The 25,279-nt window shown below is 51.0% G+C and overlaps 1 protein-coding gene across 5 annotated transcripts in view; it reads right to left on the reverse strand.

The window, feature by feature from the left end:
- The window catches only part of ical1 (islet cell autoantigen 1-like), a 61,814-nt gene that overhangs the window by 31,642 nt on the left and 4,893 nt on the right, over positions 1-25,279 (reverse strand). For 4 of the 5 annotated variants that reach the window (XM_046336332.1, XM_046336328.1, XM_046336329.1 and 1 more), the window contains exons 2-5: positions 23,067-23,120; positions 22,784-22,958; positions 4,469-4,541; positions 3,103-3,226 (exon numbers count right to left, since the gene is read on the reverse strand). In XM_046336332.1, coding sequence (XP_046192288.1) covers positions 3,103-3,226; positions 4,469-4,541; positions 22,784-22,958; positions 23,067-23,074 — 380 coding nt within the window. In that variant the 5' untranslated portion in view covers positions 23,075-23,120. The remainder of the gene's footprint in view (positions 1-3,102; positions 3,227-4,468; positions 4,542-22,783; positions 22,959-23,066; positions 23,121-25,279) is intronic. The other variant, XM_046336331.1, reaches the window with a different exon arrangement.

Raw genomic sequence — 25,279 nt, forward strand, 5'->3', positions numbered from 1 at the left:
GGCACAGGACCAGCCTGATATATTAACATAGCAGATCCAGTATTAACTCTGGGGGAGGGCACAGGACCAGCCTGATATATTAACATAGCAGATCCAGTATTAACTCTGGGGGTGGGCACAGGACCAGCCTGACACATAAACATTAACATAGCAGATCCAGTATTAACTCTGGGGAGGGCACAGGACCAGCCTGATATATTAACATAGCAGATCCAGTATTAACTCTGGGGGAGGGCACAGGACCAGCCTGACACATAAACATTAACATAGCAGATCCAGTATTAACTCTGGGGGTGGGCACAGGACCAGCCTGATATATTAACATAGCAGATCCAGTATTAACTCTGGGGGTGGGCACAGGACCAGCCTGACACATAAACATTAACATAGCAGATCCAGTATTAACTCTGGGGGTGGGCACAGGACCAGCCTGACACATAAACATTAACATAGCAGATCCAGTATTAACTCTGGGGGAGGGCACAGGACCAGCCTGATATATTAACATAGCAGATCCAGTATTAACTCTGGGGGAGGGCACAGGACCAGCCTGATATATTAACATAGCAGATCCAGTATTAACTCTGGGGGTGGGCACAGGACCAGCCTGACATATTAACATAGCAGATCCAGTATTAACTCTGGGGGAGGGCACAGGACCAGCCTGATATATTAACATAGCAGATCCAGTATTAACTCTGGGGGTGGGCACAGGACCAGCCTGATATATTAACATTGCAGATCCGGTATTAACTCTGGGGGAGGGCACAGGACCAGCCTGATATATTAACATAGCAGATCCAGTATTAACTCTGGGGGTGGGCACAGGACCAGCCTGACATATTAACATAGCAGATCCAGTATTAACTCTGGGGGTGGGCACAGGACCAGCCTGATATATTAACATAGCAGATCCAGTATTAACTCTGGGGGTGGGCACAGGACCAGCCTGATATATTAACATAGCAGATCCAGTATTAACTCTGGGGGTGGGCACAGGACCAGCCTGATATATTAACATAGCAGATCCAGTATTAACTCTGGGGGAGGGCACAGGACCAGCCTGATATATTAACATAGCAGATCCAGTATTAACTCTGGGGGAGGGCACAGGACCAGCCTGATATATTAACATTGCAGATCCAGTATTAACTCTGGGGGTGGGCACAGGACCAGCCTGATATATTAACATAGCAGATCCAGTATTAACTCTGGGGGTGGGCACAGGACCAGCCTGATATATTAACATTGCAGATCCGGTATTAACTCTGGGGGAGGGCACAGGACCAGCCTGATATGTTAACATAGCAGATCCAGTATTAACTCTGGGGGTGGGCACAGGACCAGCCTGATATATTAACATAGCAGATCCAGTATTAACTCTGGGGGAGGGCACAGGACCAGCCTGATATATTAACATAGCAGATCCAGTATTAACTCTGGGGAGGGCACAGGACCAGCCTGATATATTAACATAGCAGATCCAGTATTAACTCTGGGGAGGGCACAGGACCAGCCTGATATATTAACATAGCAGATCCAGTATTAACTCTGGGGGAGGGCACAGGACCAGCCTGATATATTAACATAGCAGATCCAGTATTAACTCTGGGGGTGGGCACAGGACCAGCCTGATATGTTAACATAGCAGATCCAGTATTAACTCTGGGGGTGGGCACAGGACCAGCCTGATATGTTAACATAGCAGATCCAGTATTAACTCTGGGGGAGGGCACAGGACCAGCCTGATATATTAACATAGCAGATCCAGTATTAACTCTGGGGGTGGGCACAGGACCAGCCTGATATATTAACATAGCAGATCCAGTATTAACTCTGGGGGAGGGCACAGGACCAGCCTGATATATTAACATAGCAGATCCAGTATTAACTCTGGGGGAGGGCACAGGACCAGCCTGATATATTAACATTGCAGATCCGGTATTAACTCTGGGGGAGGGCACAGGACCAGCCTGATATATTAACATTGCAGATCCAGTATTAACTCTGGGGGAGGGCACAGGACCAGCCTGATATATTAACATAGCAGATCCAGTATTAACTCTGGGGGTGGGCACAGGACCAGCCTGATATATTAACATAGCAGATCCAGTATTAACTCTGGGGAGGGCACAGGACCAGCCTGATATATTAACATTGCAGATCCAGTATTAACTCTGGGGGAGGGCACAGGACCAGCCTGATATATTAACATAGCAGATCCAGTATTAACTCTGGGGGAGGGCACAGGACCAGCCTGATATATTAACATAGCAGATCCAGTATTAACTCTGGGGAGGGCACAGGACCAGCCTGATATATTAACATTGCAGATCCAGTATTAACTCTGGGGGAGGGCACAGGACCAGCCTGATATATTAACATAGCAGATCCAGTATTAACTCTGGGGGAGGGCACAGGACCAGCCTGATATATTAACATAGCAGATCCAGTATTAACTCTGGGGGAGGGCACAGGACCAGCCTGATATATTAACATAGCAGATCCAGTATTAACTCTGGGGGTGGGCACAGGACCAGCCTGACACATAAACATTAACATAGCAGATCCAGTATTAACTCTGGGGGAGGGCACAGGACCAGCCTGATATATTAACATAGCAGATCCAGTATTAACTCTGGGGGAGGGCACAGGACCAGCCTGATATATTAACATAGCAGATCCAGTATTAACTCTGGGGGAGGGCACAGGACCAGCCTGATATATTAACATAGCAGATCCAGTATTAACTCTGGGGGAGGGCACAGGACCAGCCTGACACATAAACATTAACATAGCAGATCCAGTATTAACTCTGGGGGAGGGCACAGGACCAGCCTGATATATTAACATAGCAGATCCAGTATTAACTCTGGGGGTGGGCACAGGACCAGCCTGACACATAAACATTAACATAGCAGATCCAGTATTAACTCTGGGGGAGGGCACAGGACCAGCCTGATATATTAACATAGCAGATCCAGTATTAACTCTGGGGGAGGGCACAGGACCAGCCTGATATATTAACATTGCAGATCCGGTATTAACTCTGGGGCAGGCAACACAGGGCCTTGCTGGGTTAGGGGTTATGATGGTTCTGACCTCTGCTTGGCCGAGGCACACAGGGCCTTGCTAGTTGCGTCCATCATGTTGCCAGCCTTGGTGCGGTCGTGTTCTGCCTGGAACCTCAGAAACATCCCCAACTCATTCTCCTCCTGAGACAGGTCTGGAACACAGGAATGTCATAACCTCAACATAACCTAACCCAACCTCAACATAACCTAACCCTCATGAGACAGGTCTGGAACACAGGAATGTCATAACCTAACCCTCCTGAGACAGGTCAGGAACACAGGAATGTCATAACCTAACCCTCCTGAGACAGGTCTGGAACACAGGAATGTCATAACCTCAACATAACCTAACCCAACCTCAACATAACCTAACCCTCCTGAGACAGGTCAGGAACACAGGAATGTCATAACCTAACCCTCCTGAGACAGGTCTGGAACACAGGAATGTCATAACCTCAACATAACCTAACCCAACCTCAACATAACCTAACCCTCCTGAGACAGGTCTGGAACACAGGAATGTCATAACTTCAACATAACCTAACCCTCATGAGACAGGTCTGGACCCAGTAATATCATAACCTAACCCTCCTGAGACAGGTCTGGAACACAGGAATGTCATAACCTAACCCTCCTGAGACAGGTCTGGAACACAGGAATGTCATAACCTAACCCTCCTGAGACAGGTCTGGAACACAGGAATGTCATAACCTAACCCTCCTGAGACAGGTCTGGAACACAGGAATGTCATAACCTCAACATAACCTAACCCAACCTCAACATAACCTAACCCTCCTGAGACAGGTCAGGAACACAGGAATGTCATAACCTAACCCTCCTGAGACAGGTCTGGAACACAGGAATGTCATAACCTAACCCTCCTGAGACAGGTCAGGAACACCTAACCCAACCTCACCATAACCTAACCCTCCTGAGACAGGTCAGGAACACAGGAATGTCATAACCTAACCCTCCTGAGACAGGTCTGGAACACAGGAAAGTCATAACCTCAACATAACCCAACCTCAACATAACCTAACCCTCCTGAGACAGGTCAGGAACACAGGAATGTCATAACTTCAACATAACTTAAACCAACCTCAACATAACTTAACCCTCCTGAGACAGGTCAGGAACACAGGAATGTCATAACTTCAAGATAACTTAAACCAACCTCACCATAACTTAACCCTCCTGAGACAGGTCTGGAACACAGGAATGTCATAACCTCAACATAACCTAACCCAACCTCAACATAACCTAACCCTCCTGAGACAGGTCTGGAACACACAGGGAGGGAGAGTGGGGTTCTCTGTGAATAGAACAGTATTATCCTGTCTATTTCCTGGTCTGTCTTTAATAAAGTGGTAACCGTAGTAACAGGGGTAACTCACGTGTGATCCTCCGCTGGTATTTCTCAATCACCTTCAACAGCTCAGTGGAGGTGGTCTGTACCGAGTGGAACAACTAGAGACAGACAGACAGACAGACAGTAACAGTGGAGGTGGTCTGTACCGAGTGGAACAACTAGAGACAGACAGACAGACAGTAACAGTGGAGGTGGTCTGTACCGAGTGGAACAACTAGAGACAGACAGACAGACAGACAGACAGACAGACAGACAGACAGACAGACAGACAGACAGACAGACAGACAGACAGACAGACAGACAGACAGACAGACAGACAGACAGACAGACAGACAGACAGACAGACAGACAGACAGACAGACAGACAGACAGTAACAGTGGAGGTGGTCTGTACCGAGTGGAACAACTAGAGACAGACAGACAGACAGACAGACAGACAGTAACAGTGGAGGTGGTCTGTACCGAGTGGAACAACTAGAGACAGACAGACAGTAACAGTGGAGGTGGTCTGTACCGAGTGGAACAACTAGAGACAGACAGACAGACAGACAGACAGACAGACAGTAACAGTGGAGGTGGTCTGTACCGAGTGGAACAACTAGAGACAGACAGACAGTAACAGTGGAGGTGGTCTGTACCAGTGGAACAACTAGAGACAGACAGACAGAGACAGACAGACAGACAGACAGTAACAGTGGAGGTGGTCAGTAACAGTGGAGGTGGTCTGTGGAACAACTAGAGACAGACAGACAGACAGACAGACAGACAGACAGACAGACAGACAGACAGACAGACAGACAGACAGACAGACAGACAGACAGACAGACAGACAGACAGACAGTAACAGTGGAGGTGGTCTGTAGAGACAGACAGACAGACCGAGGTGGTCTGTGGAACAACTAGAGACAGACAGACAGACAGTAACAGTGGAGGTGGTCTGTACCGAGTGGAACAACTAGAGACAGACAGACAGTAACAGTGGAGGTGGTCTGTACGAGTGGAACAACTAGAGACAGTCAGACAGACAGTAACAGTGGAGGTGGTCTGTACCGAGTGGAACAACTAGAGACAGACAGACAGACAGACAGACAGACAGACAGACAGACAGACAGACAGACAGACAGACAGACAGACAGACAGTAACAGTGGAGGTGGTCTGTACCGAGTGGAACAACTAGAGACAGACAGACAGACAGACAGACAGTAACAGTGGAGGTGGTCTGTACCGAGTGGAACAACTAGAGACAGACAGACAGTAACAGTGGAGGTGGTCTGTACCGAGTGGAACAACTAGAGACAGACAGACAGACAGACAGACAGTAACAGTGGAGGTGGTCTGTACCGAGTGGAACAACTAGAGACAGACAGACAGTAACAGTGGAGGTGGTCTGTACCGAGTGGAACAACTAGAGACAGACAGACAGACAGACAGTAACAGTGGAGGTGGTCTGTACCGAGTGGAACAACTAGAGACAGACAGACAGACAGACAGACAGACAGACAGACAGACAGACAGACAGACAGACAGTCTGACAGACAGACAGACAGACAGTAACAGTGGAGGTGGTCTGACGAGTGGAACAACAGACAGACAGACAGTAACAGTGGAGGTGGTCTGTACTAGAGACGAGTGGAACAACTAGAGACAGTCAGACAGACAGTAACAGTGGAGGTGGTCTGTACCGAGTGGAACAACTAGAGACAGACAGACAGACAGACAGACAGACAGACAGACAGACAGACAGACAGACAGACAGACAGACAGACAGACAGACAGACAGACAGACAGACAGACAGACAGTAACAGTGGAGGTGGTCTGTACCGAGTGGAACAACTAGAGACAGACAGACAGACAGTAACAGTGGAGGTGGTCTGTACCGAGTGGAACAACTAGAGACAGACAGACAGACAGACAGACAGACAGACAGACAGACAGACAGACAGACAGACAGACAGACAGACAGACAGACAGACAGACAGTAACAGTGGAGGTGGTCTGTACCGAGTGGAACAACTAGAGACAGACAGACAGACAGACAGACAGACAGACAGTAACAGTGGAGGTGGTCTGTACCGAGTGGAACAACTAGAGACAGACAGACAGACAGACAGTAACAGTGGAGGTGGTCTGTACCGAGTGGAACAACTAGAGACAGACAGACAGACAGTAACAGTGGAGGTGGTCTGTACCGAGTGGAACAACTAGAGACAGACAGACAGACAGACAGACAGACAGACAGACAGACAGACAGACAGACAGACAGACAGACAGACAGACAGACAGACAGACAGACAGACAGACAGACAGACAGACAGACAGACAGACAGTAACAGTGGAGGTGGTCTGTACAGTGGAGTGGAACAACTACAGACAGACAGACAGACAGACAGACAGACAGACAGACAGACAGACAGACAGACAGACAGACAGACAGACAGACAGACAGACAGACAGACAGACAGTAACAGTGGAGGTGGTCTGTACCGAGTGGAACAACTAGAGACAGACAGACAGACAGACAGTAACAGTGGAGGTGGTCTGTACCGAGTGGAACAACTAGAGACAGACAGACAGACAGTAACAGTGGAGGTGGTCTGTACCGAGTGGAACAACTAGAGACAGACAGACAGACAGACAGACAGACAGACAGACAGACAGACAGACAGACAGACAGACAGACAGACAGACAGACAGACAGACAGACAGACAGTAACAGTGGAGGTGGTCTGTACCGAGTGGAACAACTAGAGACAGACAGACAGACAGACAGACAGACAGACAGACAGACAGACAGACAGACAGACAGACAGACAGACAGTAACAGTGGAGGTGGTCTGTACCGAGTGGAACAACTAGAGACAGACAGACAGACAGACAGACAGTAACAGTGGAGGTGGTCTGTACCGAGTGGAACAACTAGAGACAGACAGACAGACAGTAACAGTGGAGGTGGTCTGTACCGAGTGGAACAACTAGAGACAGACAGACAGACAGTAACAGTGGAGGTGGTCTGTACCGAGTGGAACAACTAGAGACAGACAGACAGACAGTAACAGTGGAGGTGGTCTGTACCGAGTGGAACAACTAGAGACAGACAGACAGACAGACAGACAGACAGACAGACAGACAGACAGACAGACAGACAGACAGTAACAGTGGAGGTGGTCTGTACCGAGTGGAACAACTAGAGACAGACAGACAGACAGTAACAGTGGAGGTGGTCTGTAACGAGTGGAACAACTAGAGACAGACAGACAGACAGACAGACAGTAACAGTGGAGGTGGTCTGTACCGAGTGGAACAACTAGAGACAGACAGACAGACAGACAGTAACAGTGGAGGTGGTCTGTACCGAGTGGAACAACTAGAGACAGACAGACAGACAGTAACAGTGGAGGAGGTGAGGTGGTCTGTACCGAGTGGAACAACTAGAGACAGACAGACAGACAGTAACAGTGGAGGTGGTCTGTACCGAGTGGAACAACAGACAGACAGACAGACAGACAGACAGACAGACAGACAGACAGACAGTGGTCAGACAGACAGACAGACAGACAGACAGACAGACAGACAGACAGACAGACAGACAGACAGACAGACAGACAGACAGACAGACAGACAGACAGACAGACAGACAGACAGTAACAGTGGAGGTGGTCTGTACCGAGTGGAACAAGACAGACAGACAGACAGACAGACAGACAGACAGACAGACAGACAGACAGACAGACAGACAGACAGACAGACAGACAGACAGACAGACAGACAGTAACAGTGGAGGTGGTCTGTACCGAGTGGAACAACAGAGACAGACAGACAGACAGACAGACAGACAGACAGACAGACAGACAGACAGACAGACAGACAGACAGACAGACAGACAGACAGACAGTAACAGTGGAGGTGGTCTGTACCGAGTGGAACAACTAGAGACAGACAGACAGACAGTAACAGTGGAGGTGGTCTGTAGTGGAACAACTACAGACAGACAGACAGACAGACAGACAGACAGAGACAGACAGGTGGACAGACAGACAGACAGACAGACAGACAGACAGACAGTAACCGAGTGGAACAACTAGAGACAGACAGACAGACAGACAGACAGACAGACAGACAGACAGACAGACAGACAGACAGACAGACAGACAGACAGACAGTAACAGTGGAGGTGGTCTGTACCGAGTGGAACAACTAGAGACAGACAGACAGACAGACAGACAGACAGACAGACAGACAGACAGACAGGAACAACAGACAGACAGACAGACAGACAGACAGTAACAGTGGAGGTGGTCTGTACCGAGTGGAACAACTAGAGACAGACAGACAGACAGTAACAGTGGAGGTGGTCTGTACCGAGTGGAACAACTAGAGACAGACAGACAGACAGTAACAGTGGAGGTGGTCTGTACCGAGTGGAACAACTGGAACAACTAGAGACAGACAGACAGACAGTAACAGTGGAGGTGGTCTCTGGAACAACTAGAGACAGACAGACAGACAGACAGTGGAGGTGGTCTGTACCGAGTGGAACAACTAGAGACAGTGGAACAACTAGAGACAGACAGACAGACAGTAACAGTGGAGGTGGTCTGTACCGAGTGGAACAACTAGAGACAGACAGACAGACAGTAACAGTGGAGGTGGTCTGTACAGAGTGGTGGAACAGACAGACAGACAGACAGACAGACAGACAGTAACAGTGGAGGTGGTCTGTACCGAGTGGAACAACTAGAGACAGACAGACAGACAGTAACAGTGGAGGTGGTCTGTACCGAGTGGAACAACTAGAGACAGACAGACAGACAGTAACAGTGGAGGTGGTCTGTACCGAGTGGAACAACTAGAGACAGACAGACAGACAGTAACAGTGGAGGTGGTCTGTACCGAGTGGAACAACTAGAGACAGACAGACAGACAGACAGTACATACACTATACAATCCAGACAGTAACAGTGGGTCCAGCCAGACAGTAACAGTGGGTCCAGCCAGACAGTAACAGTGGGTCCAGCCAGACAGTAACAGTGGGTCCAGCCAGCCAGACAGTAACAGTGGGTCCAGCCAGACAGTAACAGTGGGTCCAGCCAGACAGTAACAGTGGGTCCAGCCAGACAGTAACAGTGGGTCCAGCCAGACAGTAACAGTGGGTCCAGCCAGACAGACAGTAACAGTGGGTCCAGCCAGACAGACAGTAACAGTGGGTCCAGCCAGACAGACAGTAACAGTGGGTCCAGCCAGACAGTAACAGTGGGTCCAGCCAGACAGTAACAGTGGGTCCAGCCAGACAGTAACAGTGGGTCCAGCCAGACAGTAACAGTGGGTCCAGCCAGACAGTAACAGTGGGTCCAGACAGACAGTAACAGTGGGTCCAGCCAGACAGTAACAGTGGGTCCAGCCAGACAGTAACAGTGGGTCCAGCCAGCCAGACAGTAACAGTGGGTCCAGCCAGCCAGACAGTAACAGTGGGTCCAGCCAGCCAGACAGTAACAGTGGGTCCAGCCAGCCAGACAGTAACAGTGGGTCCAGCCAGCCAGACAGTAACAGTGGGTCCAGCCAGCCAGACAGTAACAGTGGGTCCAGCCAGTCAGACAGTAACAGTGGGTCCAGCCAGACAGACAGTAACAGTGGGTCCAGCAAGCCAGACAGTAACAGTGGGTCCAGCAAGCCAGACAGTAACAGTGGGTCCAGCCAGACAGACAGTAACAGTGGGTCCAGCCAGACAGACAGTAACAGTGGGTCCAGCCAGACAGACAGTAACAGTGGGTCCAGCCAGACATTAACAGTGGGTCCAGCCAGACAGTAACAGTGGGTCCAGCCAGCCAGTAATAGTAGGTCCAGCCAGATAGTAACAGTGGGTCCAGCCAGACAGTAATAGTAGGTCCAGCCAGATAGTAACAGTGGGTCCAGCCAGCCAGACAGTAACAGTGGGTCCAGCCAGCCAGACAGTAACAGTGGGTCCAGCCAGCCAGACAGTAACAGTGGGTCCAGCCAGACAGACAGTAACAGTGGGTCCAGCAAGCCAGACAGTAACAGTGGGTCCAGCCAGACAGACAGTAACAGTGGGTCCAGCCAGACAGACAGTAACAGTGGGTCCAGCCAGACAGTAACAGTGGGTCCAGCCAGACAGTAACAGTGGGTCCAGCCAGACAGTAACAGGGGGTCCAGCCAGACAGTAACAGTGGGTCCAGCCAGCCAGACAGTAACAGTGGGTCCAGCCAGACCGTAACAGTGGGTCCAGCCAGCCAGACAGTAACAGTGGGTCCAGCCAGCCAGACAGTAACAGTGGGTCCAGCCAGCCAGACAGTAACAGTGGGTCCAGACAGACAGTAACAGTGGGTCCAGCCAGACAGACAGTAACAGTGGGTCCAGCCAGACAGACAGTAACAGTGGGTCCAGCCAGCCAGACAGTAACAGTGGGTTCAGACAGACAGTAACAGTGGGTCCAGCCAGACAGACAGTAACAGTGGGTCCAGCCAGACAGACAGTAACAGTGGGTCCAGCCAGACAGTAACAGTGGGTCCAGCCAGACAGTAACAGTGGGTCCAGCCAGCCAGTAATAGTGGGTCCAGCCAGACAGTCCAGCCAGACAGTAACAGTGGGTCCAGCCAGGCAGTAACAGTGGGTCCAGCCAGACAGACAGTAACAGTGGGTCCAGCCAGCCAGACAGTAACAGTGGGTCCAGCCAGACAGACAGTAACAGTGGGTCCAGCCAGACAGTAACAGTGGGTCCAGCCAGACAGTAACAGTGGGTCCAGCCAGACAGACAGTAACAGTGGGTCCAGCCAGACAGACAGTAACAGTGGGTCCAGCCAGACAGTAACAGTGGGTCCAGCCAGACAGTAACAGTGGGTCCAGCCAGCCAGTAATAGTGGGTCCAGCCAGACAGTAACAGTGGGTCCAGCCAGACAGTAATAGTGGGTCCAGCCAGGCAGTAACAGTGGGTCCAGCCAGACAGACAGTAACAGTGGGTCCAGCCAGCCAGACAGTAACAGTGGGTCCAGCCAGACAGACAGTAACAGTGGGTCCAGCCAGACAGTAACAGTGGGTCCAGCCAGACAGTAACAGTGGGTCCAGCCAGACAGTAACAGTGGGTCCAGCCAGCCAGTAACAGTGGGTCCAGCCAGACAGTAACAGTGGGTCCAGCCAGAGTAACAGTGGGTCCAGCCAGACCGTAACAGTGGGTCCAGCCAGACAGTAACAGTGGGTCCAGCCAGACAGTAACAGTGGGTCCAGCCAGTCAGACAGTAACAGTGGGTTCAGACAGACAGTAACAGTGGGTCCAGACAGACAGTAACAGTGGGTCCAGCCAGACAGACAGTAACAGTGGGTCCAGCCAGCCAGACAGTAACAGTGGGTCCAGCCAGACCGTAACAGTGGGTCCAGCCAGACAGACAGTAACAGTGGGTCCAGCCAGACAGTAACAGTGGGTCCAGCCAGACAGTAACAGTGGGTCCAGCCAGACAGACAGTAACAGTGGGTTCAGACAGACAGTAACAGTGGGTCCAGCCAGCCAGACAGTAACAGTGGGTTCAGACAGACAGTAACAGTGGGTCCAGCCAGACAGTAACAGTGGGTCCAGCCAGCCAGACAGTAACAGTGGGTCCAGCCAGCCAGACAGTAACAGTGGGTCCAGCCAGACAGTAACATTGGGTCCAGCCAGCCAGACAGTAACAGTGGGTCCAGCCAGACAGTAACAGTGGGTCCAGCCAGCCAGACAGAAACAGTGGGTCCATCCAGCCAGACAGTAGCAGTCAGACAGACAACAGGGTCCAGCCAGCCAGTAACAGTGGGTCCAGCCAGCAAGACAGTAACATTGGGTCCAGCCAGCCAGTAACAGTGGGTCCAGCCAGCCAGACAGTAACAGTGGGTTCAGACAGACAGTAACAGTGGAGGTGGTCTGTACCGAGTGGAACAACTAGAGACAGACAGACAGACAGACAGTAACAGTGGAGGTGGTCTGTACCGAGTGGAACAACTAGAGACAGACAGACAGACAGTAACAGTGGAGGTGGTCTGTACCGAGTGGAACAACTAGAGACAGACAGACAGACAGACAGTAACAGTGGAGGTGGTCTGAACAACTAGAGACAGAGTGGAACAACTAGAGACAGACAGACAGACAGACAGTAACAGACAGACAGACTAGAGACAGACAGACAGACAGTAACAGTGGAGGTGGTCTGTACCAGTGGAACAACAGACAGACAGACAGACAGACAGTAACAGTGGAGGTGGTCTGTACCGAGTGGAACAACTAGAGACGACAGACAGACAGACAGTGGAGGTGGTCTGTACCGAGTGGAACAACTAGAGACAGACAGACAGACAGACAGACAGACAGACAGACAGACAGACAGACAGACAGACAGACAGACAGACAGTAACAGTGGAGGTGGTCTGTACCGAGTGGAACAACTAGAGACAGACAGACAGACAGTAACAGTGGAGGTGGTCTGACGAGTGGAACAACTAGAGACAGACAGACAGACAGACAGACAGACAGACAGACAGACAGACAGACAGACAGACAGACAGACAGACAGACAGAAACAGTGGAGGTGGTCTGTACCGAGTGGAACAACTAGAGACAGACAGACAGACAGACAGACAGACAGTAACAGTGGAGGTGGTCTGTACCGAGTGGAACAACTAGAGACAGACAGACAGACAGACAGTAACAGTGGAGGTGGTCTGTACCGAGTGGAACAACTAGAGACAGACAGACAGACAGTAACAGTGGAGGTGGTCTGTACCGAGTGGAACAACTAGAGACAGACAGACAGACAGACAGACAGTAACAGTGGAGGTGGTCTGTACCGAGTGGAACAACTAGAGACAGACAGACAGACAGACAGACAGACAGACAGACAGACAGACAGACAGACAGACAGACAGACAGACAGACAGACAGACAGACAGTAACAGTGGAGGTGGTCTGTACCGAGTGGAACAACTAGAGACAGACAGACAGACAGACAGACAGACAGACAGACAGACAGACAGACAGACAGACAGACAGACAGACAGACAGTAACAGTGGAGGTGGTCTGTACCGAGTGGAACAACTAGAGACAGACAGACAGACAGACAGACAGACAGACAGACAGTAACAGTGGAGGTGGTCTGTACCGAGTGGAACAACTAGAGACAGACAGACAGACAGTAACAGTGGAGGTGGTCTGTACCGAGTGGAACAACTAGAGACAGACAGACAGACAGACAGTAACAGTGGAGGTGGTCTGTACCGAGTGGAACAACTAGAGACAGACAGACAGACAGACAGACAGACAGACAGACAGACAGTGGAGGTGGTCTGTGGAGGTGGTCCGAGTGGAACAACTAGAGACAGACAGACAGACAGTAACAGTGGAGGTGGTCTGTACCGAGTGGAACAACTAGAGACAGACAGACAGACAGACAGACAGACAGACAGACAGACAGACAGACAGACAGACAGACAGACAGACAGACAGACAGACAGTAACAGTGGAGGTGGTCTGTACCGAGTGGAACAACTAGAGACAGACAGACAGACAGACAGACAGACAGACAGACAGACAGACAGACAGACAGACAGACAGACAGACAGACAGACAGACAGACAGACAGACAGACAGACAGACAGACAGACAGACAGTAACAGTGGAGGTGGTCTGTACCGAGTGGAACAACTAGAGACAGACAGACAGACAGTAACAGTGGAGGTGGTCTGTACCGAGTGGAACAACTAGAGACAGACAGACAGACAGACAGACAGACAGACAGACAGACAGACAGACAGACAGACAGACAGACAGACAGACAGTAACAGTGGAGGTGGTCTGTACCGAGTGGAACAACTAGAGACAGACAGACAGACAGACAGACAGTAACAGTGGAGGTGGTCTGTACCGAGTGGAACAACTAGAGACAGACAGACAGACAGACAGTAACAGTGGAGGTGGTCTGTACCGAGTGGAACAACTAGAGACAGACAGACAGACAGTAACAGTGGAGGTGGTCTGTACCGAGTGGAACAACTAGAGACAGACAGACAGACAGTAACAGTGGAGGTGGTCTGTACCGAGTGGAACAACTAGAGACAGACAGACAGACAGTAACAGTGGAGGTGGTCTGTACCGAGTGGAACAACTAGAGACAGACAGACAGACAGACAGACAGACAGACAGACAGACAGACAGACAGACAGACAGACAGACAGACAGACAGACAGACAGACAGACAGACAGACAGACAGTAACAGTGGAGGTGGTCTGTACCGAGTGGAACAACTAGAGACAGACAGACAGACAGTAACAGTGGAGGTGGTCTGTACAGAGTGGAACAACTAGAGACAGACAGACAGACAGTAACAGTGGAGGTGGTCTGTACAGAGTGGAACAACTAGAGACAGACAGACAGACAGTAACAGTGGAGGTGGTCTGTACCGAGTGGAACAACTAGAGACAGACAGACAGACAGTAACAGTGGAGGTGGTCTGTACCGAGTGGAACAACTAGAGACAGACAGACAGACAGTAACAGTGGAGGTGGTCTGTACCGAGTGGAACAACTAGAGACAGACAGACAGACAGACAGACAGTACATACACTATACAATCCAGACAGTAACAGTGGGTCCAGCCAGACAGTAACAGTGGGTCCAGCCAGACAGTAACAGTGGGTCCAGCCAGACAGTAACAGTGGGTCCAGCCAGCCAGTAACAGTGGGTCCAGCCAGCCAGACAGTAACAGTGGGTCCAGCCAGACAGTAACAGTGGGTCCAGCCAGACAGTAACAGTGGGTCCAGCCAGACAGTAACAGTGGGTCCAGCCAGACAGTAACAGTGGGTCCAGCCAGACAGACAGTAACAGTGGGTCCAGCCAGACAGACAGTAACAGTGGGTCCAGCCAGACAGTAACAGTGGGTCCAGCCAGACAGTAACAGTGGGTCCAGCCAGACAGTAACAGTGGGTCCAGCCAGACAGTAACAGTGGGTCCAGCCAGACAGTAACAGTGGGTCCAGACAGACAGTAACAGTGGGTCCAGCCAGACAGTAACAGTGGGTCCAGCCAGACAGTAACAGTGGGTCCAGCCAGCCAGACAGTAACAGTGGGTCCAGCCAGCCAGACAGTAACAGTGGGTCCAGCCAGCCAGACAGTAACAGTGGGTCCAGCCAGCCAGACAGTAACAGTGGGTCCAGCCAGCCAGACAGTAACAGTGGGTCCAGCCAGCCAGACAGTAACAGTGGGTCCAGCCAGTCAGACAGTAACAGTGGGTCCAGCCAGACAGACAGTAACAGTGGGTCCAGCAAGCCAGACAGTAACAGTGGGTCCAGCAAGCCAGACAGTAACAGTGGGTCCAGCCAGACAGACAGTAACAGTGGGTCCAGCCAGACAGACAGTAACAGTGGGTCCAGCCAGACAGTAACAGTGGGTCCAGCCAGACATTAACAGTGGGTCCAGCCAGACAGTAACAGTGGGTCCAGCCAGCCAGTAATAGTAGGTCCAGCCAGATAGTAACAGTGGGTCCATCCAGCCAGACAGTAACAGTGGGTCCAGCCAGCCAGTAACAGTGGGTCCAGCCAGCCAGACAGTAACAGTGGGTCCAGCCAGACAGTAACAGTGGGTCCAGCCAGACAGTAACAGTGGGTCCAGCCAGACAGTAACAGTGGGTCCAGCCAGACAGACAGTAACAGTGGGTCCAGCCAGACAGACAGTAACAGTGGGTCCAGCCAGACAGACAGTAACAGTGGGTCCAGCCAGACAGTAACAGTGGGTCCAGCCAGACAGTAACAGTGGGTCCAGCCAGACAGTAACAGTGGGTCCAGCCAGACAGTAACAGTGGGTCCAGCCAGACAGTAACAGTGGGTCCAGCCAGACAGTAACAGTGGGTCCAGACAGACAGTAACAGTGGGTCCAGCCAGACAGTAACAGTGGGTCCAGCCAGACAGTAACAGTGGGTCCAGCCAGCCAGACAGTAACAGTGGGTCCAGCCAGCCAGACAGTAACAGTGGGTCCAGCCAGCCAGACAGTAACAGTGGGTCCAGCCAGCCAGACAGTAACAGTGGGTCCAGCCAGCCAGACAGTAACAGTGGGTCCAGCCAGCCAGACAGTAACAGTGGGTCCAGCCAGTCAGACAGTAACAGTGGGTCCAGCCAGACAGACAGTAACAGTGGGTCCAGCAAGCCAGACAGTAACAGTGGGTCCAGCAAGCCAGACAGTAACAGTGGGTCCAGCCAGACAGACAGTAACAGTGGGTCCAGCCAGACAGACAGTAACAGTGGGTCCAGCCAGACAGTAACAGTGGGTCCAGCCAGACATTAACAGTGGGTCCAGCCAGACAGTAACAGTGGGTCCAGCCAGCCAGTAATAGTAGGTCCAGCCAGATAGTAACAGTGGGTCCAGCCAGACAGTAACAGTGGGTCCAGCCAGCCAGACAGTAACAGTGGGTCCAGCCAGCCAGACAGTAACAGTGGGTCCAGCCAGACAGACAGTAACAGTGGGTCCAGCAAGCCAGACAGTAACAGTGGGTCCAGACAGACAGACAGTAACAGTGGGTCCAGCCAGACAGACAGTAACAGTGGGTCCAGCCAGACAGTAACAGTGGGTCCAGCCAGACAGTAACAGTGGGTCCAGCCAGACAGTAACAGGGGGTCCAGCCAGACAGTAACAGTGGGTCCAGCCAGCCAGACAGTAACAGTGGGTCCAGCCAGACCGTAACAGTGGGTCCAGCCAGCCAGACAGTAACAGTGGGTCCAGCCAGCCAGACAGTAACAGTGGGTCCAGCCAGCCAGACAGTAACAGTGGGTCCAGACAGACAGTAACAGTGGGTCCAGCCAGACAGACAGTAACAGTGGGTCCAGCCAGACAGACAGTAACAGTGGGTCCAGCCAGACAGACAGTAACAGTGGGTCCAGCCAGCCAGACAGTAACAGTGGGTTCAGACAGCCAGACAGTAACAGTGGGTCCAGCCAGCCAGACAGTAACAGTGGGTCCAGCCAGACAGACAGTAACAGTGGGTCCAGCCAGACAGTAACAGTGGGTCCAGCCAGACAGTAACAGTGGGTCCAGCCAGCCAGTAATAGTGGGTCCAGCCAGACAGTAACAGTGGGTCCAGCCAGACAGTAATAGTGGGTCCAGCCAGGCAGTAACAGTGGGTCCAGCCAGACAGACAGTAACAGTGGGTCCAGCCAGCCAGACAGTAACAGTGGGTCCAGCCAGACAGACAGTAACAGTGGGTCCAGCCAGACAGTAACAGTGGGTCCAGCCAGACAGTAACAGTGGGTCCAGCCAGACAGTAACAGTGGGTCCAGCCAGCCAGTAACAGTGGGTCCAGCCAGACAGTAACAGTGGGTCCAGCCAGACCGTAACAGTGGGTCCAGCCAGACCGTAACAGTGGGTCCAGCCAGACAGTAACAGTGGGTCCAGCCAGACAGTAACAGTGGGTCCAGCCAGTCAGACAGTAACAGTGGGTTCAGACAGACAGTAACAGTGGGTCCAGACAGACAGTAACAGTGGGTCCAGCCAGACAGACAGTAACAGTGGGTCCAGCCAGCCAGACCGTAACAGTGGGTCCAGCCAGACCGTAACAGTGGGTCCAGCCAGACAGACAGTAACAGTGGGTCCAGCCAGACCGTAACAGTGGGTCCAGCCAGACAGTAACAGTGGGTCCAGCCAGACAGACAGTAACAGTGGGTTCAGACAGACAGTAACAGTGGGTCCAGCCAGCCAGACAGTAACAGTGGGTTCAGACAGACAGTAACAGTGGGTCCAGCCAGACAGTAACAGTGGGTCCAGCCAGCCAGACAGTAACAGTGGGTCCAGCCAGCCAGACAGTAACAGTGGGTCCAGCCAGACAGTAACATTGGGTCCAGCCAGCCAGACAGTAACAGTGGGTCCAGCCAGACAGTAACAGTGGGTCCAGCCAGCCAGACAGAAACAGTGGGTCCATCCAGCCAGACAGTAGCAGTGGGTCCAGCCAGCCAGTAACAGTGGGTCCAGCCAGCAAGACAGTAACATTGGGTCCAGCCAGCCAGTAACAGTGGGTCCAGCCAGCCAGACAGTAACAGTGGGTTCAGACAGACAGTAACAGTGGGTCCAGCCAGACAGTAACAGTGGGTCCAGCCAGCAAGACAGTAACAGTGGGTCCAGCCAGACAGTAACAGTGGGTCCAGCCAGACAGTAACAGTGGGTTTAGCCAGCCAGTAACAGTGGGTCCAGCCAGACAGACAGTAACAGTGGGTCCAGCAAGCCAGACAGTAACAGTGGGTCTAGCCAGACAGTAACAGTGGGTCCAGCCAGCCAGACAGTAACAGTGGGTCCAGCCAGCCAGTAATAGTTGGTCCAGCCAGACAGTAACAGTGGGTCCAGCCAGACAGTAACAGTGGGTCCAGCCAGACAGTAACAGTGGGTCCAGCCAGCCAGACAGTAACAGTGGGTCCAGCCAGACAGTAACAATCGGTCCAGCCAGCCAGTAATAGTGGGTTCAGCCAGACAGTAACAGTGGGTCCAGCCAGACAGTAATAGTGGGTCCAGCCAGGCAGTAACAGTGGGTCCAGCCAGACAGACAGTAACAGTGGGTCCAGCCAGCCAGACAGTAACAGTGGATCCAGCCAGACCGTAACAGTGGGTCCAGCCAGACAGTAACAGTGGGTCCAGCCAGCCAGACAGTAACAGTGGGTTCAGACAGACAGTAACAGTGGGTCCAGCCAGACAGTAACAGTGGGTCCAGACAGACCGTAACAGTGGGTCCAGCCAGACCGTAACAGTGGGTCCAGCCAGACAGACAGTAACAGTGGGTCCAGCCAGACCGTAAAAGTGGGTCCAGCCAGACAGTAACAGTGGGTCCAGCCAGACAGACAGTAACAGTGGGTTCAGAAAGACAGTAACAGTGGGTCCAGCCAGCCAGACAGTAACAGTGGGTTCAGACAGACAGTAACAGTGGGTCCAGCCAGACAGTAACAGTGGGTCCAGCCAGCCAGACAGTAACAGTGGGTCCAGCCAGCCAGACAGTAACAGTGGGTCCAGCCAGACAGTAACATTGGGTCCAGCCAGCCAGACAGTAACAGTGGGTCCAGCCAGACAGTAACAGTGGGTCCAGCCAGCCAGACAGAAACAGTGGGTCCATCCAGCCAGACAGTAGCAGTGGGTCCAGCCAGCCAGTAACAGTGGGTCCAGCCAGCCAGACAGTAATAGTGGGTCCAGCCAGACAGTAACAGTGGGTCCAGCCAGACAGTAACAGTGGGTCCAGCCAGACAGTAACAGTGGGTCCAGCCAGCCAGACAGTAACAGTGGGTCCAGCCAGCCAGACAGTAACAGTGGGTCCAGCCAGACAGTAACATTGGGTCCAGCCAGCCAGACAGTAACAGTGGGTCCAGCCAGACAGTAACAGTGGGTCCAGCCAGCCAGACAGAAACAGTGGGTCCATCCAGCCAGACAGTAGCAGTGGGTCCAGCCAGCCAGTAACAGTGGGTCCAGCCAGCCAGACAGTAATAGTGGGTCCAGCCAGACAGTAACAGTGGGTCCAGCCAGACAGTAACAGTGGGTTTAGCCAGCCAGTAACAGTGGGTTTAGCCAGCCAGTAACAGTGGGTCCAGCAAGCCAGACAGTAACAGTGGGTCTAGCCAGACAGTAACAGTGGGTCCAGCCAGCCAGACAGTAACAGTGGGTCCAGCCAGCCAGTAATAGTTGGTCCAGCCAGACAGTAACAGTGGGTCCAGCCAGACAGTAACAGTGGGTCCAGCCAGCCAGACAGTAACAGTGGGTCCAGCCAGCCAGTAACAGTGGGTCCAGCGAGCCAGTAACAGTGGGTCCAGCGAGCCAGTAACAGTGGGTCCAGCGAGCCAGACAGTAACATTGGGTCCAGCCAGTCAGACAGTAACAGTGGGTCCAGCCAGCCAGACAGTAACAGTGGGTCCAGCCAGCCAGTAATAGTGGGTCCAGCCAGCCAGTAATAGTGGGTCCAGCCAGACAGTAACAGTGGGTCCAGCCAGTCAGACAGTAACAATGGGTCCAGCCAGCCAGACAGTAACAGTGGGTCCAGCCAGCCAGACAGTAACAGTGGGTCCAGCCAGCCAGTAACAGTGGGTCCAGGCAGCCAGACAGAAGCAGTGGGTCCATCCAGCCAGACAGTAGCAGTGGGTCCTAATGTACTATACAGACAGAACTGCAGAGCTATCTTACTCTGATCAGTTAGTAACACAGAGAGATAATTGGACAGGAAACAGAACGTGTGGTTCAGTTAGTAACACAGAGATAATTGGACAGGAAACAGAACGTGTGGTTCAGTTAGTAACACAGAGAGAATTGGACAGGAAACAGAACGTGTGGTTCAGTTAGTAACACAGAGAGAATTGGACAGGAAACAGAACGTGTGGTTCAGTTAGTAACACAGAGAGATAATTGGACAGGAAACAGAACGTGTGGTTCAGTTAGTAACACAGAGAGATAATTGGACAGGAAACAGAACGTGTGGTTCAGTTAGTAACACAGAGAGATAATTGGACAGGAAACAGAACGTGTGGTTCAGTTCGTAACACAGAGAGATAATTGGACACATGAGACTCTCACTCTCTCTGAGTAACAGTGGGTGAAGACACCACTTTAGAGTTAGGGGTTAAAGGTCAGGGTCCTACCTCCAGCTTGGCGTCGAGGTCGGCATCAGAAGCCACCAGGTTAGAGTTAGGGGTTAAAGGTCAGGGTTCTACCTCCAGCTTGGACCGACTCTTCTCTGTATACATCAATGAGGTCGCTCTTGCTGCTGGTGAGTCTCTGATCCACCTCTACGCAGACGACACCATTCTGTATACTTCCGGCCCTTCTTTGGACACTGTGTTAACAACCCTCCAGGCAAGCTTCAATGCCATACAACTCTCCTTCCGTGGCCTCCAATTGCTCTTAAATACAAGTAAAACTAAATGCATGCTCTTCAACCGATCGCTACCTGCACCTACCCGCCTGTCCAACATCACTACTCTGGACGGCTCTGACTTAGAATACGTGGACAACTACAAATACTTAGGTGTCTGGTTAGACTGTAAACTCTCCTTCCAGACCCATATCAAACATCTCCAATCCAAAGTTAAATCTAGAATTGGCTTCCTATTTCGCAACAAAGCATCCTTCACTCATGCTGCCAAACATACCCTTGTAAAACTGACCATCCTACCAATCCTCGACTTTGGCGATGTCATTTACAAAATTGCCTCCAATACCCTAGTCAACAAACTGGATGCAGTCTATCACAGTGCCATCTGTTTTGTCACCAAAGCCCCATATACTACCCACCATTGCGACCTGTACGCAATTGTAAATGAGAACTTGTTCTAATAATAATAATAATAATAATATATGCCATTTAGCAGACGCTTTTATCCAAAGCGACTTACAGTCATGTGTGCATACATTCTACGTATGGGTGGTCCCGGGAATCGAACCCACTACCCTGGCGTTACAAGCGCCATGCTCTACCAACTGAGCTACAGAAGGACCAGGGTTCTCAACTTGCCTGCCTGGTTAAATAAAGGTGTTCTCAACTAGCCTACCTGGTTAAATAAAGGTGTTCTCAACTAGCCTACCTGGATAAATAAAGGTGTTCTCAACTAGCCTACCTGGTTAAATAAAGGTGTTCTCAACTAGCCTACCTGGTTAAATAAAGGTGTTCTCAACTAGCCTACCTGGATAAATAAAGGTGTTCTCAACTAGCCTACCTGGTTAAATAAAGGTGTTCTCAACTAGCCTACCTGGTTAAATAAAGGTGAAATAAATACAAATAAAATTGGCGTCGAGGTCGGCATCAGAAGACACCACGTTAGAGTTAGGGGTTAAAGGTCAGGGTCCTACCTCCAGCTTGGCGTCGAGGTCGGCATCAGAAGACACCACGTTAGAGTTAGGGGTTAAAGGTCAGGGTCCTACCTCCAGCTTGGCGTCGAGGTCGGCATCAGAAGCCACCACGTTAGAGTTAGGGGTTAAAGGTCAGGGTCCTACCTCCAGCTTGGCGTCGAGGTCGGCATCAGAAGCCACCACGTTAGAGTTAGGGGTTAAAGGTCAGGGTCCTACCTCCAGAGGTCGGCATCAGAAGCCACCACGTTAGAGTTAGGGGTTAAAGGTCAGGGTCCTACCTCCAGCTTGGCGTCGAGGTCGGCATCAGAAGCCACCACGTTAGAGTTAGGGGTTAAAGGTCAGGGTCCTACCTCCAGCTTGGCGTCGAGGTCGGCATCAGAAGCCACCACGTTAGAGTTAGGGGTTAAAGGTCAGGGTCCTACCTCCAGCTTGGCGTCGAGGCCACCAGTTCAGGGAAGGTCCACCACGCATCAGAAGCCACCACGTTAGAGTTAGGGGTTAAAGGTCAGGGTCCTACCTCCAGCTTGGCGTCGAGGTCGGCATCAGAAGCCACCACGTACTCATCCTCCTTCTTCCCTGTGGCCTTGATCAGAACCTGCTTCGTCTTCCAAAACTTCTTCTGCATGCGGGCCATGACCGAGCTGTCCTCGCCTAGCAACGCCCGGCCACCGCTCAGTATGTCACCTGCAAACCTGGAGGGGGTGGTTAGGGTTTCCCCGAGATTACATCTCATACATTTTCTTTAATTGATTTAAGACTTTTAAAGACAGTGACTTAAGTCATGATTAGCTGCTCCACACCTGTCCATCTAATCTTCAGCTCTGTTCTGTTCCGGTTGTTCTGTTACACGCAGCCTGAAATAGTGGAGATTGAGAACGTTGTGAATGTGAGATGCGTATGGTTTAATCCCCATACTTGAAACTGTAAGGAAGCCTATAAAAGCTACTTGACAAGATACGAGAGGTCATTGTTGAGGTGGTTGTGGTGCAAAACGTCTTCAGTAGGCATGCACCCTAAATACAAAAAGGGAGTGTGCTTATTGACAGGTTACCTGCTGTGGGATTAACATAAACAGGTGAAATGACTGTTCATTACGAGGCACAAGATGGCGGTCAGCGCAGATGTGCTTTTTGGTTGCTGAAGGAATTATTTGATTTCCTCACCCATATATGACCATCTGGTCATTTCTAAGGCCATAAAACCCTGTATGAATATGAATTAGTTTGTTAACCAAAGTAATTGATTACTTTCTGCAAGTTATTAACCTCTAAAACTCTTAAGTTAGCGACGACACTAGATAGCCAGATCAGCTAGCTAGCTTAAAAACTAGCTAGTCTTACATGGAAACTTCCAGAACCAAAGGGGGAAAAATGGACATCAGATGGACAGATGGTCTTGGTCCTCTTTTGAAATGTGAAGTGCACGGACAACAATGCTGACAACTTGCGCCCTTCCAGTCCCCGGTTCAGGTCGTTACCTTACCTTACCCGACACCCAAGAGGGTATGCCACTTCTTGAGATACAAAACAACATTGGGATGCTTTTGACAGCAAAGACAGATGAAAAGGCAGACGTCAATGTGGAGTCTATATACAGGGTGTTATGGTACAGAGTCAATGTGGAGGCTATATACAGGGTGTTATGGTACAGAGTCAATGTGGAGGCTATATACAGGGTGTTATGGTACAGAGTCAATGTGGAGTCTATATACAGGGTGTTATGGTACAGAGTCAATGTGGAGGCTATATACAGGGTGTTACGGTACAGAATCAATGTGGAGGCTATATACAGGGTGTTATGGTACAGAGTCAATGTGGAGGCTATATACAGGGTGTTACGGTACAGAGTCAATGTGGAGGCTATATACAGGGTGTTATGGTACAGAGTCAATGTGGAGTCTATATACAGGGTGTTATGGTACAGAGTCAATGCGGAGGCTATATACAGGGTGTTACGGTACAGAGTCAATGTGGAGGCTATATACAGGGTGTTATGGTACAGAGTCAATGTGGAGGCTATATACAGGGGGTACTGGTACAGAGTCAATGTGGAGGCTCTATACAGGGTGTTACGGTACAGAGTCAATGTGGAGGCTATATACAGGGGGTACTGGTACAGAGTCAATGTGGAGGCTATATACAGGGTGTTACGGTACAGAGTCAATGTGGAGGCTATATACAGGGTGTTACGGTACAGAGTCAATGTGGAGGCTATATACAGGGGGTACCGGTACAGAGTCAATGTGGAGGCTATATACAGGGTGTACAGAGTCAATACGGTACAGAGTCAATGTGGAGGCTATATACAGGGTGTTACGGTACAGAGTCAATGTGGAGGCTATATACAGGGGGTACCGGTACAGAGTCAATGTGGAGGCTATATACAGGGGGTACAGAGTCAATGTGGAGGTACAGAGTCAATGTGGAGGCTATATACAGGGTGTTACGGTACAGAGTCAATGTGGAGGCTATATACAGGGTGTTACGGTACAGAGTCAATGTGGAGGCTATATACAGGAGGGGGGTAGGCCGGTACAGAGTCAATGTGGAGGCTATATACAGGGGGTACCGGTACAGAGTCAATGTGGAGGCTATATACAGGGTGTTACGGTACAGAGTCAATGTGGAGGCTATATACAGGGGGGGTACCGGTACAGAGTCAATGTGGAGGCTATATACAGGGGGTACCGGTACAGAGTCAATGTGGAGGTTATATACAGGGTGTTACGGTACAGAGTCAATGTGGAGTCTATATACAGAAGGTACCAGGGGTACAGAGTCAATGTGGAGGCTATATACAGGGGGGTACAGAGTCAATGTGGAGTCTATATACAGGGGGTACAGAGTCAATGTGGAGGCTATATACAGAGTTAATGTGGAGGCTATATACAGGAGGTACCAGTACAGAGTCAATGTGGAGGCTATATACAGAAGGTACCAGGGGTACAGAGTCAATGTGGAGGCTATATACACCGGGGGTGGAGGCCGGTACAGAGTCAATGTGGAGGCTATAT

Source organism: Oncorhynchus gorbuscha, unplaced genomic scaffold, assembly GCF_021184085.1.
Source record: "Oncorhynchus gorbuscha isolate QuinsamMale2020 ecotype Even-year unplaced genomic scaffold, OgorEven_v1.0 Un_scaffold_1024, whole genome shotgun sequence".
Taxonomy (NCBI): domain Eukaryota; kingdom Metazoa; phylum Chordata; class Actinopteri; order Salmoniformes; family Salmonidae; genus Oncorhynchus; species Oncorhynchus gorbuscha.